General features: G+C 49.8%; 1 protein-coding gene across 1 annotated transcript; it reads right to left on the bottom strand.

Moving 5' to 3' along the window:
• FZD4 (frizzled class receptor 4) lies at nucleotides 1,159-10,471 on the bottom strand. The gene is made up of 2 exons (XM_018043330.1): nucleotides 9,850-10,471; nucleotides 1,159-7,679 (listed from the first exon to the last, which is right to left on the bottom strand). Exons 1-2 carry the CDS (start codon nucleotides 10,138-10,140, stop codon nucleotides 6,351-6,353), a joined length of 1,620 nt encoding a protein of 539 aa, XP_017898819.1. The 5' UTR covers nucleotides 10,141-10,471; the 3' UTR covers nucleotides 1,159-6,350.

Below are 17,622 nucleotides of genomic sequence, written 5' to 3'. Positions count from 1 at the left end.
AGTCCCTTGCCCTAAGTTTCAGTTCTCATCTCTAAAGCAAGGTAGTGCCCACCCATCTTGCTTACCTCCAAGGTGACATGAGCGTAAAATGAAATCATGTAAATAAAAGCATTTTCTATCCAGAAAGGGTTTGTACCAGTGCAAGGGATTATTGTGAATTCACCCCAGATTGTGTTGACTTTTCCCAAACATCGTAACTACATAATGAGTAGGTAATGAAATGAGACACACAGCCTGTCTTCCAGGGAAGAGAATTTAAATTACATGCCTCCCTTCAGGTACAGTTGGACTTAGAAGAGCAATCTGCAGTGAAGGAGAAGAGCATTGCAGATTCTTGCTCCCTGGGCTTTCCATGCACAGCAAAGCAGGGTGGTGTTCAGGTAAAACCGAAGGGTGGAAAGAAATTTAAAGGTAAACCCAAAGGGCCAGCGTTCTCCTCAGGGACCTCAACAGCATCTCCAATCGATGGCAATGACTCCCCTTCCCTGTGTGGTCCATAATATTGCCTGCTCCCATGGCAATGTCTTGACAAAGGCCTTGAATTTGCTTTGTCTGATGACTTTTCTGGCTATGGGGACACAGACCACCCAACTTATAAAATTAGCTGAAGAAGTCATTTTCCTGGCTGACTGACGTGACATACTCCCATGTCGATTACACAACACAGAACCATTGTGTAACCAGAAAAAAAAAAAAAGGGTGTTTTTTTTTTTTTCTCTCTCAAAAAATTTGGAGTTAAAAACAAGCTCCCTTTCCCCTTTTCAAGGGGCCTGAACTCTAGCAATGATAAGAAAACTTTTTTCAGGCTGCAACATTAAGCCAAAGGGACTGAGAAGGTGTGTAAAAATGGTCATGTGTATTGAAAATGCCAAAATGGGGTGTGATGGAGTGACAGTGAGAACTTGAGTCACATCCGAAGCATCATGTGACCTCTTGAGAGTTACCGATGACCACAGCAGTGATGGATTCTGTTGACCTTGGACCTCAGAGGGCTGGCTGACCCAGGAGAAATCCCATGGGGGAAAATTGCATCAGCAAAAAGAAGACAAGGCTGTGCCTCTGCCCTGCAAACCCAGTTCTTTATTTCTCCCTTCTGGGTAACTGTGCTTCCCAGGGGCTTTCAGACACCTGCAGGAAGAGGCCAAATTGCACACTAGCTAATAAACAAAACTTTATTTTCCTTTAATACAAAAATTAAATAGCAAAGTTTATTTTTTTTTTTGTACAGTGATAAATTAGAAATTTACAGTACAGACATCAATGCATACGTTTGTACATCCTCGATAGCAGGGTCCATTTCTTCTGACGCTCAGCAATTCATTCAGGGCGCGTCGTAGGGGTCTGCTGGTACCTCTAATGTCGAACATCTGAAAGTCCCTCAGGTTGGCCTCAAGGGGGCTGGGGCTGCGGGTGGCCGGGGGACCGAGAAAGGCCACACAACACGAGCTTGTCCGCCGCACAAGCAGGCGGAATTTCATCTCTGTCTAGATCACACCTGATACTCACTCCACCTTTCCTACCAGGAGCTCAAGGAACCTTTGTCCTCCTCTCGTCTGAAGTCTCACAACATCCCTGTGAGGTAGGAAGAAATTCAGGGCCACCCAGATGCCCCACTGGGAGAGACATCAGCGTCGCCTTCCCAAAGGCCCCAGCCAGGCCAGCCCGAGTCCTCGGCAGGACGGTGGGAGGGCAGAAGGGCCCAGGCTCCAGGGGGAAGGAGCGCTCGCAGCCTCCGAAGAAGCCTGCTGGGATGACAGTGGTCGTATACTGAATACTGTGGGCCATCAGGGAGCTCCATAAGCTTGGAGGACATGGCTCGTGGGTCCCCAAGCAGGCCCTCAACAAGTTGCCTGGGTGAATACTGGGGATTTGTTGGTGCAAAGAAGGGAAGCAAGGCAAATCAGAAACAGAAACAGCCAGTGGGTTTCCCGCGGGGTAGAGGCCTGTCAGGGTGGGCGAGGGGGCTCCGGGGTTTACTTCCCTCCAGGTAACGCCCAGTGGGCATCACTGCACACATGAGGAGAAGAGGTGGCAGCAGACAGCTCTGCCGAGGCCACAGCGCAGCAAAATCCATTATTTAAGGCTCTGGGATCTGATCCTTGGTAGGAGCAAAATGCTCTGCAAGGAGTTTCCAAGATCTACGACCTAGGCCCTGGAGAAAGAAGAGCACCCAGGTCCCTAGCCAGATTAATACAAACCCAGGTGGGGACTCTGAGCCCAAGTACAGTAAAGAGGCAAAAAAGAACAGTCGAGCGTCCAAAGCGTCCCAGACAAAATTGGCTGGGACAGCAATTCTCTCCAACCTCCCCCATCACGGAATGCAATTCAGGACGTAGATCGACTCTGGGGGCTCCTTCCAGGGGGCACTCTACAGCCCTCTTCCAGCTGCGGTGGTGGTCCCCTCACTGGCAGCCGGCGGGCATGTGCACACCTGGGTGAAATCTCCAGCGAGTCTGCCTTCCAGGGCTGAGGCTGCGGGGTCCCTCTTTACACCCTCAAGTCTCAGCTGGGTTCTCAACACTGAATTCAGTGGCCAGGAGGCTGAGCAGGGCAGGGCAGAGAGGACAGAGCTGGGGTGCTGGTGGTGCCAGAACCCAGACACAGACGCTTCCTGGGGTCCAGGTTTGGGAGATGCAGGAGACAGAGGGCCAGGGGGAAGCAAAGTCAGAGAGCATCTCGGGGAAACAAACGAGTGTCCCTCCTCCTCCTGGCTGAGGTCCCTGAGCAAGCTGCCAGATCAGGAGCAGTCTCAGGGATCAGGAAACGGGTCTCCACGGAGGAAAAAGGATATGACTCAACCAACACTGCATCAGGCGGTTCTGGTCAGCTTCACTCTGCCCAGGTTCCTCTGGCCTGAGGTGCAGCCCTTATTGGAGGAGGAGAAAGGAGCCTGCCAGAGAGGAAGCTGACAGAGGTGCCCTTGGGCCTTTTCAAGGCCAAGGGATTTTGTAGGAAGTTACAATTATATACCTACTTCTCCTGGATTTCTGAGAAGGAGGAAGAACCCTAACCTTTTCCCTAGCAAGCTGCTGTCCTCAAATTCACCTGTGTGAGTCACTAGGTTGGTTTCCCGGGTGGCTCAGTGGTAAAGAATCTGCCTCCAATGCAGGAGATACGGGTTTGAACCCTGGGTTGGAAAGATCTTTTGGATGAGGGCATGGCAACCCACTCTGGTATTCTTGCCTGGAGAATCCTTTTGGGCAGAGGAGACTGGTGGGCTAGAGCCCATAGAGTCGCAAAGAGTCGGACACGACAGAAGCGACTTAGCGTGCATGTGCAAGTCACTAGAAAACCCCGAGCCCTGAACGGCCTGCCCCGGAAGCCACATTAGATGGAGCCAAGGCTCATGATCGTCCGGGGAGGTTTCCATAGAGACTGTCCTGTAACAGAACTGATGCTTTCTGGCAAAACCCCTGGACATCAATTTGCAAGGAACCCTGGGAAGGGCTGAGAGATGGGTTAAAGTTGGAAAGACCCAGGAAGAGGTTTATGGGATGGAGACGGTGAAACAGGTGGCAATTCAGCAGCCCCTGCTCCTTCTGAAACCAACGGCAAAGTTCAGCAGAACCAGGTCGGATTGGTTAGAGGAACAGAGTTGATCCTCCCTGACGTCCCTTAAGGTGCCTAACACAGGGCGTGACACACAGCTGGCATTCAATAAATGTGCTGATAATTAAAACTTTTTTTTTCAAACCAATACCAATTTAAGAGGTGATGATAACTCACTTCAAGGTAACTGATAACTAACTCTTCAGCCACAAAGCTCCTTTCCTAAAACCGTAAACACCCTCCAAGGTCTAGAATGTGAAAGCAACAACCTTTAAGCCTGTGACACTGCCAGTGTGTGCCAATGGCCAGTTCCGATCAAATATACTTCCCCCGAGAAGGCAAGAGACTTACGGAAGAGACATTCTACAACCCAGAAAGCTCCAGAACTTGGGCATCCAGGTTCACCCAAGTACCCTTCCTGTCACTATTTCATCATTCATAAACATGGAGCACCCTCTCTACGGCTGGCCCTCTGCTAGGATGCTTGTCTCGGTCACCCAGTCACTGAAACATTACAAAGAGAGTTGCATTGCAAACCCCTGCACGGTCCTTCTTCCCTTTCCTGGGCCAGAGTCTCCGAGCAACTCCCAAGACACTGGAGAGGAGCGTGAGTAAGGGCAGGCTTTGCCCCTGGGTGCACACTCCAGGGCCCCGGCCAGCTATGGGAACCGTCTGCGAGCAGCAAAGGGAGTTCACATTCTACGTTTCAGGGGCAATGCAGTCGTAGATGGAGTTCAACGGGCCCTTCTGGGGAGCAGTTCTCATGCTCCTGGAGCCCTGACCCAGAGTCCAGCCAAGGTACTCAGGCCCAGAACACACAGTGGGGGCCCCCAGTGCCCACTTAGCATCTGTGCATGAAACCCCAAGACTCTGTCTTCCAAAACAGGCAACAGTCCTTACGCACATCTTCATCTCAGCTCGAGAACCACACCAGAACAGAGAGAGAAGAAAGGAAAATGTCAAACCAGGGGCATGAAGCTCAAACAAACAAAGACATGCTTATTTCCAGAATCTGAATTCCTATTTGCAATTTTGAGTCCCTGGAAACATTTTTCCACAAGAAATGGTATAAAAGAGCCTTCCTACCTGTTTTAAAGAGGGGGGTGTGTGTGGGGGTGGGCAGGGATAAATAAATAATCATCCCAAAGTTGCTAAAGCAAAGACCGAGATGAACTTCAAGGACAGCAACCTGCTACATCAATCTGTCCCAAAGATCTGGTGATCAGAAGACCTCAGGGGGTTGAGTTGCCAGTTACAACTTTAAAAGAACTGCAACTTTTGAGAGGCTGCTAGAGGGTACCCTCTTGCAAGGAATATAAAGCATACATTTTAAAAGCTCTGGAATACCCCTGCAAAATACAATTAAGACCTGTGCTGTAAGAGTTTGCAGTTCATTTCATATGGTCTACACTTTATTCCCTACAAACCAATCAAGCTCCTGGCTGGTATTCTGGAGATTCATTAAGCACCATATAAATACTCCAGGCCACACTGCCTCCAATGAAATCTTATACGGAGCCCTTGCCAATTACTAGGAAACAATTATGCACCAAATAGTTGGATTAGTTGTCCTTAGCTCCCTTTACAAAATTGAAAAAGTCTCCATTGTGCCAAGTAGACCAGACTTTGATAACATTCTTATGCTAAAGAGAAAAAAAAAAGGCACTATCATTCTGAGAATGCAAGCTGACCATAGTTTGAAAGTCAGTTGAGTAACTATTAAGTCATGGTCCAAGAATGTGCTTTTAATTGTAATTGACACACACAAATTATACAGTTAATCTGTGTGAATGCAAAGTTGCCAAGAAACGTAACGTTTTAGCTCTTCCAGACTGGCGTCTGCATAGATACAATCACTCGAAGTAAAATATATTAAGTCCCTGGTGCTCAATGCAGTCGGTCTCTGGGGTGGGTAAGGTAGGTCGACTTGGTAGATCTCATTTTCCTCTGAATTAAGTGATTGTCAAGAAAGTGAATCGCCCTTCCTTTCCCCCCTCATTAGACCTGCTGCAGTGCAAACATTCCTATAAAAATACCTATTTTGAGTCATTAATGTAAAATGGAGAAAACAGCAGCGGTCTAGTAGGGAGCTGTTGAAATTTAAGAGGGAGAGAGAGAAGAAAAATCCGCGGGATACCTCATGTGTGTTTGTACAGTACTTTTGTTTGTTCAAACAATTCTGTTTTACGACAAAGGCACTGAAAGATTCTGACACCACCTCTTGGGAGAGCAATCCACAAAGTTCCAAACAGCAGACAGTGCGCCACAGAGAATGTTTATGTTAGATCAGCCAAACTATAAAGCTCTTGTAACACTTCTCTGAACCCAGTGTTTCCAGTGTTTATAGATTGCTTTGCTGTCTGAAACACCCAGTTAGTATTTAAAACTTTTAAAGGGTTAAAACAAAAGCTAATCTTTCTCCCTGTAAGTTGCCTACTCACAGCTCAAATCCCACCCTGCAGGGAAAAGGAGCATCCCCTGGACTTCCTGGAATCTCGGGAGGACCTCCACGCTCCAAGCTGCGACCTGCTCAAGTGATCAACGTTTTGATTTTTCACAGCTTTGAAAGCCTCTTACTGGCTTTTCCATTTTGGATCATTCCAAAGTCTGCAGCGAAATCACTAGTTTTATGATGCTGGGGGATGGGCAGCGGTGGGAGAGTGGTGGTGGATTATTGGGGGGGGGTGGTTACTGAAGTGTTGCTAGTTTGTTCAAACTGAGATTCACTGCATGAAGCTTTTTAGTAGCACTTGCACCCCAGTGCTGGCATTCCCCCTGGAAAGTGTGGAGGCTGGCTAGCCTTATACCACAGTCTCATTGCCTCTCCCAGGCTTCACCCAACCATTCCCTCTTTTCTCTCTCTTTACCTTCCCAGAATTCACCAATCTGTTGGAACACTTCTGCCACGTGTGCAGAGTTTTGGCAGACCAAATCCACATGCCCGAAGTGATGCCCACCAGCAAAGACATAAAGATTTTCAACATTTCCACCGCCATGTTGGAGTCATCTGCGGAATACCGGAAGAGCGCCCAGTTGGAGATTTCATAGAAATAACAGGCAATCACGCAGGTTGCGGGCACTGTGTACAGGACTGAGAAGACCCCGATCTTCACCATCAGCCTTTCCAGCTTGTCTGTCTTCGTCCCATCCTTTTGAAGATTCGACCGAATTTTGAACAAGGCCACCAGCCCCGCAGCAATGAACAAAGTCCCAATCACCAGGTAAGTGAACAGTGGGGCCACCACAAAGCCTGTGAGCGCATCCAGGTTCTGGTTCCCCACGTAGCACAGGCCAGTCAGCTCGTCTGCGTCCACCAGTCTCATGATCAAGATGACAATGGTTTTCACCGCGGGGATGGCCCAGGCTGCGATGTGGAAATAAGAGCTGTGCATTTCGATGGCTTCATGACCCCATTTGAGTCCCGCTGCCAAAAACCAAGTGAGCGTCAGAATAACCCACCAGATGGAACTGGCCATTCCAAAAAAGTACATCAGCAAGAAAATGATTGCACATCCTGTGTTCTTAAGGCCTTCTTGAATGAGAACAGGTTCTGCTGCCTCTTCAAAATCGCAGGATATCCTTTCCCGGCCTACAGTCAGCCTGACAATATAAGCAATGCTATAAATATTATAGCACATACTGAGAAAGATGATGGGGCGCTCAGGGTAGGAAAACCTGGAAGAATCGATCAGGAAGGTGAGCACAGTGAAGGCGGTGGAGATGAAGCACAGGCTGGCCCACACGGCCATCCAGACGTCGGTGAACTCCTTGGCTGAGCGGTTGTACAAGCCAGCATCATAGCCACACTTGAGAACGCAGTTCAGGCTCCTTTTCACCCAGATGTACTGATCCGAGTTGGTTCCCACGGAGTGGCACTCTTCCCCAGGCTGAATGGGGGTTTTGTGAGGCAAGGGCACTTCCTCATCACCTGGCCCCTCCATACACATGTGGTTGTGGTCGTTCTGGGGCGGGAATTTGCTGCAGTTTAGGCTCTCCGGCCACGAAAAGCCAAACTCCTTCAGCACAGGCTCGCAGCGTCTCTTGACTGAAAGGCACATCCCGCCGCAGGGCCCGATGGGGATGTTGACCTTCTCTGTGCACATGGGCACATACACGGAACAAAGGAAGAACTGGAAAAAAGTCATGAAACGAACAAAGAAAACAGTGACAGTTGACATGGAAGTCTGACCGAAGGCTTGCACAAATCTGACTTGCTTCTGGGCAAAGTCCATATCAACTTTTAAATCGGTCTATAGGGGTATCTGACTGTTGACTCTGACCACAAATGAGCTTGCCTAATAATCCATCACTTACACCTTTTTCTTCTTCTGGGTCTAGTTAAACCCTTTCCAGGAGAACAGAGATAAATAAATATATAAAAGGGACCCAAAGCATTACATAATCCCCTTTTGCACAACACTTAGGGAAATAAACCTTAAAGAGCTGACTTTGAGCCTCCCTCCCCTTTCAGCTACTATTTGAAAGAGCTGAACAGACTAATCAGTCTGACTCAGTTCTCTGGGTGATGGGGTGCTTTATTTTTATCCCCATTTCTTTATTACCATAAAAATAAATATTCCAAAAAAAAACGGAGATCCGGCTTTTATCATGTTAATAGTCTCGCCTTTCTCTATTTTATTCCCCCAAATTATTTTTTAACCAGTCTCGTATTGAAAATGTCCTCATTGAGACACTGTTAAACCCAAGGATGAGAAGCAAGCTGAAATCTCTGGGTATCAGGGGCTTTGTTTGGCCAGGTTTCCTCAATGAATAATAATAAAGCACAATAGGAAAATACAAATGTTCAGACCCTGAAACTGCAATACCAGCAGGGGAGAGTCCAGTTGCTGTCCTCAATTCCTCCAGCATTGATAAACAGTCTGCTTGGCTCCTTACAGATGTTGTCTATGAAGTCTAGAGTTACAAGTAACTATTTTCCAGCATGTAAAGGGATCTCGTCCTGCCCTTCAAAACAGCTTGGCTGCCTCCCCAGGATACATGTAATTAAAAATATATATCCCTGAAAAGCTGTTTTGCCAACAAAATTGCCACTGGTGTCAGGATATGTGTTGTTTCCAAACTGAGAGCTCGAGAATTATTTTCCTAAGCTTTCATAACCTAGTTCTAAAATCCTGACACTTCCACAGGGACATTTCACCAGCAACAGGTCTAATCCCAACCATCCTTCTGAAACCGCCATCCAGCTTTTCAAATGACCTATGTAAAAACACGCACCTAGTAAGTCAATTGCCTGCCTGTTTATCTCTTAGAAGTTACAACCAGAACCACAGATTTCCAAAACTTTCAGCCTGGATAACTATAGAACTGTCCTCTATTCCCCTCCACTCCTCCCCCAACCCACCAGTTCTTTCTTTTCAAATTTCTAAAAATCACTCATAGCCTTTCCAACAGAAACACAACCAATGTTAACATTTTTAAAAGTTTCCTTCCAGTTCTTTTTTTTCTTTCAGTGAACTTGTCGTTGTGGTAAGATTATAATCACCCGTGTATACAAATTCTTTCTTCACTTATTATGTTAGGAAGAACATTTTCTATATGACTACATAAGCTTTAATATTTTTAATGACTGGGAAAAAAGAAAAAAAAAAAAAAACAACTTCCAATATACAAGCTACCTTCTGGAGCTTGACCCTACTATCACCTCTTCCCCAGGTGATGCCTTCTCCCCCTCCAGGTACTAAACCTGCCTTTAACGCTGAGGATAAGAAGGAACTCAAGCCAGCGCAACCATTCCTCCGTGCACGACCTCTACAATCATGCAAGACACCGCGAGGGGCCATTCTGCAGAAAATGGGCCAGGGTTGTTGCATTTAATAACACACCCAAAAAATACGGGGGAGAAAGGAGGTCGGCGAGAGAGCAGAAATTCCCTGTCGCCTTATCACTCCTTTCCAAGTCTTAGCTGCAACTGGCTGCAGCGCGGAGGACTCGCCCACCGAGCAGCGGCGGCCAGAATCCTTGGCAAAGATAACTCTCAGCTCCGCTGGGGTTAGGGGCTTGGCCAGACACGGGTGGGCAGAGGAGAAAGACGGAAGGGCGGGGTGCAGAGCGGGTTCTTTCGCAGGCCAGATGACTTACACAACGTTTTGGCCTCCAGTCCCTGAGGAGGGACAGCAAAGTGGGGGTGGGGATGGAAATCACTTTTCCCGGATAGATATCGTTCCTTGAGACCTAGGAAGGGCATAGGGGGCTCGACCTGGCAAGGGCCCCGGGGAGTGAGTCCGGGGCTCGGAGGCGTCCCCCTGCCCCAGGGGTCCCGCCCGGGGAGAGGGCGCCCACCTGCAGCTGGCTGGAGCAGCCGTACTGGATGAGCGGCGTGAAGGTGGTCAGCTGCAGCTCGGCGTCCGTCTGCAGCTCGTGCCCCACCAGGTTGGGCATCTTGGTCACGTTGTAGCCCAGGTTCTGGCACATGGAGATGCGGATGGGGTCGCAGCGCCTCTCCTCCTCGTCCCCGAAGCCCCGCGCCGGCCCCACGAGCAGTAGCAGCAGCAGCAGCAGCAGCCGCCGCGGACTGAGCCCGACGCCCCCGGGGCCCCCCAGGACGCGCGGCCCTGAGCCCCGCCAGGCCATGGCCAGAGCCGGGGGCGGCGGCGGCGGCGGCGCGGGGGGCTGCTCCAGCAGACACCCCCAGTTTGCACGGGGCCGCCGGCCGCCCGCGCTGCTCCCGGCTCCGGGGAGAGGGCGATAAGGCGCCAAGGGCGACGACGACGGGGCGGAGGGGTAGCGGCCGGTTCTCCCGCAGCTGCGTCCGACTGCGTGGGGGCACTAGACGCCGCGAGCCGGGGCCGGAGGACGGCCTGCGGAGGTCATGGCTACGGGCGGCGAGCCCCGGGCCGGCGCCGGCCACGTCCACGCAGCGCCTCTGCCGAGCCCGCCAGCACCCCGCGCCGCCGCGCCGCTCCGCCGCCCGAGCCCGAGGCGGCGCTGGAGGTTCGCGGGGGCGGGCCCGGCGCGCGACGGACGGCGCGCCTCTCCAGTGGCCGCGCGCCTCCCGCCCGTGCCCCGCCCCTGTCCCCTCCCCTGTTCCCGCCCCGCGGCCCCGGGCTCCCCGCCCCGCCCCCTGGCGCTCGCCTCCCTCCCACCCGGTGCGCGGCGCTCTGGGGCCGGGCGCGGAGGCCGCCGCGGCTCTCCCAGCTGGGCCCGCGCGCCCCTGCTTCCCCGGGGGGCGGCGCGCCCCCAGATCCTGCCGGCTCCCTTTGCTGTCCTCCAGCTGTCCCCTCGGCCTCTAGCCGCTTCCCCATCGGGCAGCGAAACGTACACAAAGAACACGGGATTTGGGTTATTTACGAAGATCGTGGTTTTTAAACTGCCGGCTGTGTGACCCGAAGCAAACCGCTCGGTCTCTCGGTGTCAGGGTCCTCGCTCGTAAAGAGACGGGAGGATCAGAGCGATAAGGCTTTTCGAACACGGGGCCCTGTGCCTGGCACGGCGCGGGCGCGCGGCTCCGTGGGCCCCCCAACCCGCCCGGCGTGCAGCCCTGCCCGGCTCCCGCCCCCCGCCTCGGCCCGACCTGCAGCCGAGAGTCGGGGGAGGGGGGCGCCCCGGAGCCGCCGACGGCCTCGCGCTCCGATTTCCTCACCGTACGAAATGAAATTCCACAGGGGGATTCGAGAGGAAATGAGACCGGGACGCTCCGTGCTTCTCGGCCCGCCGCCCTTCCTGTCTCGGGGACACGGTTTCTAAATAAGGTTGGGAGGGCGAGAGGGCGGGAGGGGAGAAGCTTGACCTGTGCAGGAGGTGCTGGCGGGGTGGGGAGGGGGCCGGGAAGGCTGCCCTCCCCCAGCCTTCCGGGCATTCACCGCCCCCCCCGCCCCCCACCTGCCTCCCGCATCTCTTTCCAACTTTCTCTGCTTCTGCGAGGGTCCTGGGGATCATGCCAGCCGTGTTTTGATTCAGCTTTACCCTCTCATTCCCAGCCCTTCTCCCCACCCTCCCCTCCTTCGGCCGAGCTTGGTGCTAGCCCACACTCTCCACTAAAGCCTCAGCAGGTGGATTCCTAAACGATTTAGTCCCTGAAGGACTTCCAGTGTGCCTCGCAGAGCCTCAGATGGGTAAAATGAGGAAGTTCATATCTACCCCACACAGTTGTTCTGACTTAAATGAGATAGTGCGTAAATTGTTGCGCACACTGACTGGCATGTCGTAAGGGCCAAATAACTTGGTTATTGTTGATGCTGTGGAAATCTCCTGCAGCCCTGGTCTAAGGATCTGGGTTAAGAGCTTTCTGCTCTCTTCCTGAGATCTTTTTGTCCAACACTTACCACAGTTCTCCAAGAACGTGGTGGCAGGGACCAAGCTTCTGATGTGTGTTTATGTCCTCCCACTTCAGGTAAGTGTAGCATATGGCGGAGGCTGGATGCAAGTTGAAAGGACCTCAGTACCTCTCGTGTGGTAATCATGTTATTATGCCTTGTATATATTACCAACCGGTCCTGGGTAAGGGCAAGAACAGAATCGACTTTTTTTTTTTTTTTTTGCTATTTGGCTCTGTGCCTAGAATTGTGTGAGGCACATAGAAGCTGCATGGTCTCCAGCCATCATCATTACTTTCCAGGGAAGGAGACTCTATTTGTCCCTCAAAGAAATGAAGAAACTGAGGTCAGAACCAAAGTGATTGTTAGAAAATGAAGGGGAGAAAACAGAGGCTCGAGGGAGGCCTTTGAAAACTAAAAAATGTGGGAGTGGGGGGGGGGAGCAGAGTTATTTCCCCAGAAAAGTTCCCAGCTGGGAATCTATGTACTCAGCAGTAGGGTTGAATCTTCTCTTTATCTTTGCAGAGTAATGCATGAGACCACTGGCCTACAGAGATGCATAAATGATGAGTGAATCAAATGAATAAATGGTTCTCACCTTGTAGGAACTCAGAGGAGGAGACAATAAACAGATAACAGTAACTCCATGTGTAAGTGCCCACAGAGAGAATTGTGGCTAAACTGAAGTTAGAAGTAGCTGAATTTAAAGGGCTGCTCAAAGGGTAGAATTCTGAGCTACTCGGCAACGCAGAGCTGTGTGCAGCTGGCACTTCTCCTTGGGCACTTGCAAGGAGGGCAGAGGGGTTTGCTTTGTACTAAAGATTTATGTACACCGTTTATTAAGCAGTGGGTTCTATGAGGTCAAGAAGCAGGAGCTGTCCCTGCACAGGGCCTAGCCCACAGAGGCAGCTCGTTGTGTTAGCTGAAGGAGTCCTACTATCAAATCAATAACAGATAACTCACGTAGAACCTTTACTCTGTGCCAGATATGGTGTTACACACTTCTCATGCATTGATTTCATGCAACGGCCTCAGCAAACTGATGTTCCAAGAGGGTAAGCTGTTTGCCCAAGAACACAGAGTCGGTGACAGATGAGATGTGTATCTGCCGGCCCAAAAGTCTGTGTGCGTGGCGCCGCGTTCACAGAGGAAGCTGCCCGAAACTGCCTAATCCATGGTTACAGATAACCCTTTTGTGATCCGGACCTCTCGTTCCTAGAGTCCTGCCATCTCTGCCTCGGCCTGCTTGATGCGACTGTCTCCTTTGAGAGCCCTTGAAAAAGCCCCTTGCCCGTCAGAAGCTTTTCCTGTCAACAGCTTTTCTTTCCCAGCATGGAACTCATCGCAGGTATTTTCCAAAAAAGAAAGCCCGGGGAATCACATTTCAGTCTGAATGTGGAAAGAAAACAAAGCCCACGACTTAGAGCTAAGTCTGAATGGCCTGGAGCCTCCCTCTCACCGAGTGGTTTACACAGTTGCCAATCTGCGCCTGGTGACAGGCATGGCATGTTTGTCTTTGTTGCAGAAAACGCTTCCCCAAGGGAGTTCCAGGCAGAAGGCTATCCACCCTGTGACATGCACTGTTCAAGAGAGGTGCTTGCTCAGTCTCAGTCACTCTGTCATATCCAACTCTTCATGACCTCATGGACGATGGCCCACCAGGCTCCACTGTTCGTGGGATTTTTCAAGCAACAAAATTGGAGTGGGTTGCCATTTCCTCCTCCAAGGACTCTTACTGGACCAGGGATCGAACCTGCATCTTCTCCATTGGTAGGCGCATTGTATACCACTGAGCGACCTGGGAGGCCCAAGAGAGGAGTTAAAGATGGGGCCTTGAGAATAGACGTTCTGTTAACCTAAAGGATGGGCCATGGGTACCTAGTGGCTCTGGCCTGAGTGCCCGGGCAGCTTCCTCCATCCACTCCCTGCGTAACAAAGATGTAGCTACTTTGGAGCAGCAACAAACATGACTTCAGCGGGCTGTTGGGCAGTTGGAGGGCTCTCTATTTGCACCTAATGAGAGGCTGGGTTCTAATTAACTCCTGTGATGTGTTAATTTTTCAACCTGACATTTTCTGCTCTAATAGATTCTTGTAATGGTTCCTAAATTAAAGGCTGCATTTGCAGACTAACGTTTAGGTTAAAATCCACCACCTAGGGGGTGGGGGAGGTGGCCCATAAACATCCTTTCCCTCCTAAGGGAAACCTCTCATTTGCAGTTCTTTGCTAACCCAATTAAGTGCTGAAGTAGTCACCCTAGAGCCTGCTTTTTATTTCCTGCGAAACAATCCAACTAATCCATATTCAGTAGCTTCCAAGAAAAGTCTTATTCCAACCACTCATGAAGAAACCAGCTTCTCTGAATCTGGACAGAACATTTAAAACTCACAAAGAGCTGTCTTGATAGAAAATGTAAGAAAGTGGTTCATTATTATCCTGCTTGGGTTTTGACGGAGAAATTTACTGCGACTAAAACCTCATACGGATTGGGAATTTACTGTGGGACCACAAAGCAGGGGGCAAGCCTGCCCCATCCCCTCCGTGTATAGTCTGAGTGCTGCGCCTTCCCTTGCACGCAAGAACACGTGGGCTGAGTAAACCAGGAGGGAAGACTAATCTAGCTCAAAGCTGAGAAATTAGAGGCCCCAAGGGGCTAAGTAAAGTGAAAGTGTTAATCACTCAGTTGTGTCCAGTGGACTGTAGCCCGCCAGGCTCCTCTGTCCATGGGATTCTCCAGGCCAGAATACTGGAGTGGGTTGCCATTTCCTTCTCCAGGGGATCTTCCCAACCCAGGGATCAAACCCAGGTCTCCTGCATTGCAGGCAGATTCTTATATGTAAATATATATAAGAATCAAGTCACCACAGAACGCTTGGGTGTCACAGAGTCAAAGCCCGGTTATTCCTCCTTCCAAGCATAAGGTGTTACAGAGGTCACTGTTGTTGGTGGTGATGGTTTAATGTACAGATGGGCAACCAAGAACCTTTGCAGGAGGCAACACATAATCCAAACATTAATGGGCATGTCACTGAGCTGGATACTGAACGGTATGCAGTTAAAAGGGGGCCCCTGCCCTCAAAGAGCATACAGTAACATAGGTGGAGATTAAGACATGAGGCTGAGAGTGAAACAAAACTGTTTATAGTTAAGTGCTTTTTCTTGAGCTCCCTTACTGTATTACAGTTTAGTGTTTTGCTTTGTTCTTTTCCTTCTCCTTAAAACTCTCTGAGGCTGTGTCCTTTTCACCACTGTGCTGTTAAACAGCAAAGAAAAATACCACCTGACCCAGGGAAAGCACTCAAGATACTTAGATAAATGAATGAATGTTCAAGCTATAAGTGCTCTAGTTCTTCAGAAAAAGAACCTTCATTGTGTGCTGATGTAGATGACCACCAAAATACAGCCTAGCTGGTCCCAGAATGATGGTCAAGTCTATGGTATAAGCCACTCCCGCGAGTCAGCCTTCAGCTCTCTTCTGAACTTGCTTGTTTTACCAGTCATGTCTTTTCTATTTTATTGTGCCGATTCCTAAATCCTTAAAGGTAGAAAAGTGTATTGGCCCAAATTGTTATTTGATTCAGAAGCCTATTTCTCTACTTCATAAATTAGCTCAAGACATTTTCTTATCACTGTTTGTTGGCTAGTTGACCACCCATCTAATTATTGTCAGTCATTAGGAATCACACATGGTTCAAGACAGGCAGTAAGCAGGGGTCGCAAGCCAAGGAGTTATAACTTAGGGGATCACCTGAGAGTGATACATTTGTAGAAAAATTGGAATGTGAGTTTAACTGTGAGGCATGTGTAAGTTTCTGAGAAACCTTGGGAAGCATGGAAAAAAGTCACCTGTAATAACATTCTCATAGGCATCACTTGTCAGTTGATACAGGTGAGAAATGAACAGGGATGAAAATGGTGCTAAAAAATTACCAAAGGGTGAAGCAGCCATGTGCTGTGGATAAGCATGAACTGGATTAGACAGAGTTACAGATGGCTGTTTCAAACCATAGCCTCAGTTTCTTTGATGTTGTTCCCATTAAAGGGCAGAATGTATGTTCCTTTTCCCTGAATCTGGAATCCTTCAACCAATACAATAGGATGTGGCACTAGGTGACTTCCAAAGCTACGTCGTGAAACCATGCAGTTTCTACCTTATTTACTGGGAGATTCATTTTAGAGCTCTGAGCAGCTTTGTAATGTCCAGTTACCTTGATACCACTATACAGGAGAGGCCACCTGTGGGCTTTCAAGCAGACAGTCCCAGACAGATCTGTCCTTCAGTCATCCCAGGCCACATGCCAGAACTGTGAATGAAGATGCCATCTTGGAAATGGGGTCTCTGGCCCCAGCTTCTCCTACTGCCAGCTGTTTGAATCATCCCAGCCCAGACCTTATGGGGCATAGACGAACCATCCTTGCTGTGTCCTTTCCAAATTCCTGACACACAAAACCCATATTGGCTATTGCTTTATGCCTATCTTAGTCCATTTGAGCTGCTGTATCAAAATACCACAGAGACCTGGGTGTCTTATAAATAGAAATTTGTTTCTCCCAGCTCTGGATGCTGAGAAGTCCAAGATCAAGGAACCAGTAGATTCAGTGGGAAGGGGCCCACCTCCTGGTTCATAGGTGTCTGCCTTTTTGCTGTGTTCTCACATAGCAGGGGCTTCCCAGGTGGCTCAGTGGAATAGAATCCACCTGCCGTTGCAGGAGATGCGGGAGACCTGGGTTCGATCCCTGGGTCGGGAAGATCCCCTGGAGAAGGAAATGGCAACCCACTCCAGTATTCTTGCCTGGAGAATTCCATGGACAGAGTAGCCTGGTGGGCTGGAGCCCAGGGGGTAGCTAAAAGTCAGACACGACCGAGCAACTGAACATGCGTGCACACATAGCAGAAGGAACAAGGGAACTCCCCAGGGTCTTTTTAATAAGGGCATTAATCCCATCCATGAGACCCCACCCTCGTGACCTAATCACCTCCCCAAATCCCCATTTCCAGTACAAACATATTGGGGACTGGTGTTTCAACATGCAAATATTTTTCCTTTATTTATTTATTTTTAATTAACTTATATGGCAAAAATCAACATATGAATTTTGAAAGGGCACACGCATTCAGTCAGTCTCAATGCCTATAGGTTTAGGTTGGTTTGTTACTCAGCATCATATAACCAAAGCAGAAGTAAAGGGACAAAATATTAAAGGAGAGTGTGACTGTTAGAGAAAGAAGGACTCACCCAAAGGATGATTTTGCCACTGTCTTTAGAATTCTTTAGCTCAGCTGGCAAAGAATCTGCCTGCAGTGCAGGAAACCCCTGTTCAATTCCTGGGTTGGAAAGATCCCCTGAGGAAGGGCATGGCTACCCACTCCAGTATTCTTGCCTAGAGAATCCCCATGGACAGAGGAGCCTGGCGGGCTACAGTCCATGGGGTCACAAAGAGTTGGACATGACTGAGCAACTAAGCACACACACATGGTTTAAAGAAGGGTGTGTGACTGCCAAGTTGACAGAGAGTGACTCTGGGAGCTTTGTACTATGTCCATTTAGCTACAGTAGAACTACATTTCCCTGAATTCCCTTCCCTGCATGATTCCAGATTGGAGTTAGCCACACGAGAAGCTGTCCTGAGACTGGCAAGGTGGAAGTGAAGCTGCACTTTATACTCTGAAAGCCAGTGTTGGGTGCCAGGCGCCGTGGCAGTTCACGTGCGTTATCCCTGACGGCTGGCTCACTTGCTGGGTGGAGCAGCATCTAGACCTACACTGTGGTGAGTCCCGAGCCAGGTGTGAGTAATTCTG

Source organism: Capra hircus, chromosome 29 (genome assembly GCF_001704415.2).
Source record: "Capra hircus breed San Clemente chromosome 29, ASM170441v1, whole genome shotgun sequence".
NCBI lineage: Eukaryota > Metazoa > Chordata > Mammalia > Artiodactyla > Bovidae > Capra > Capra hircus.
The sequence above is the reverse complement of the archived record's forward strand: the minus strand, read 5'-3'. Positions and strand labels throughout refer to the sequence as shown.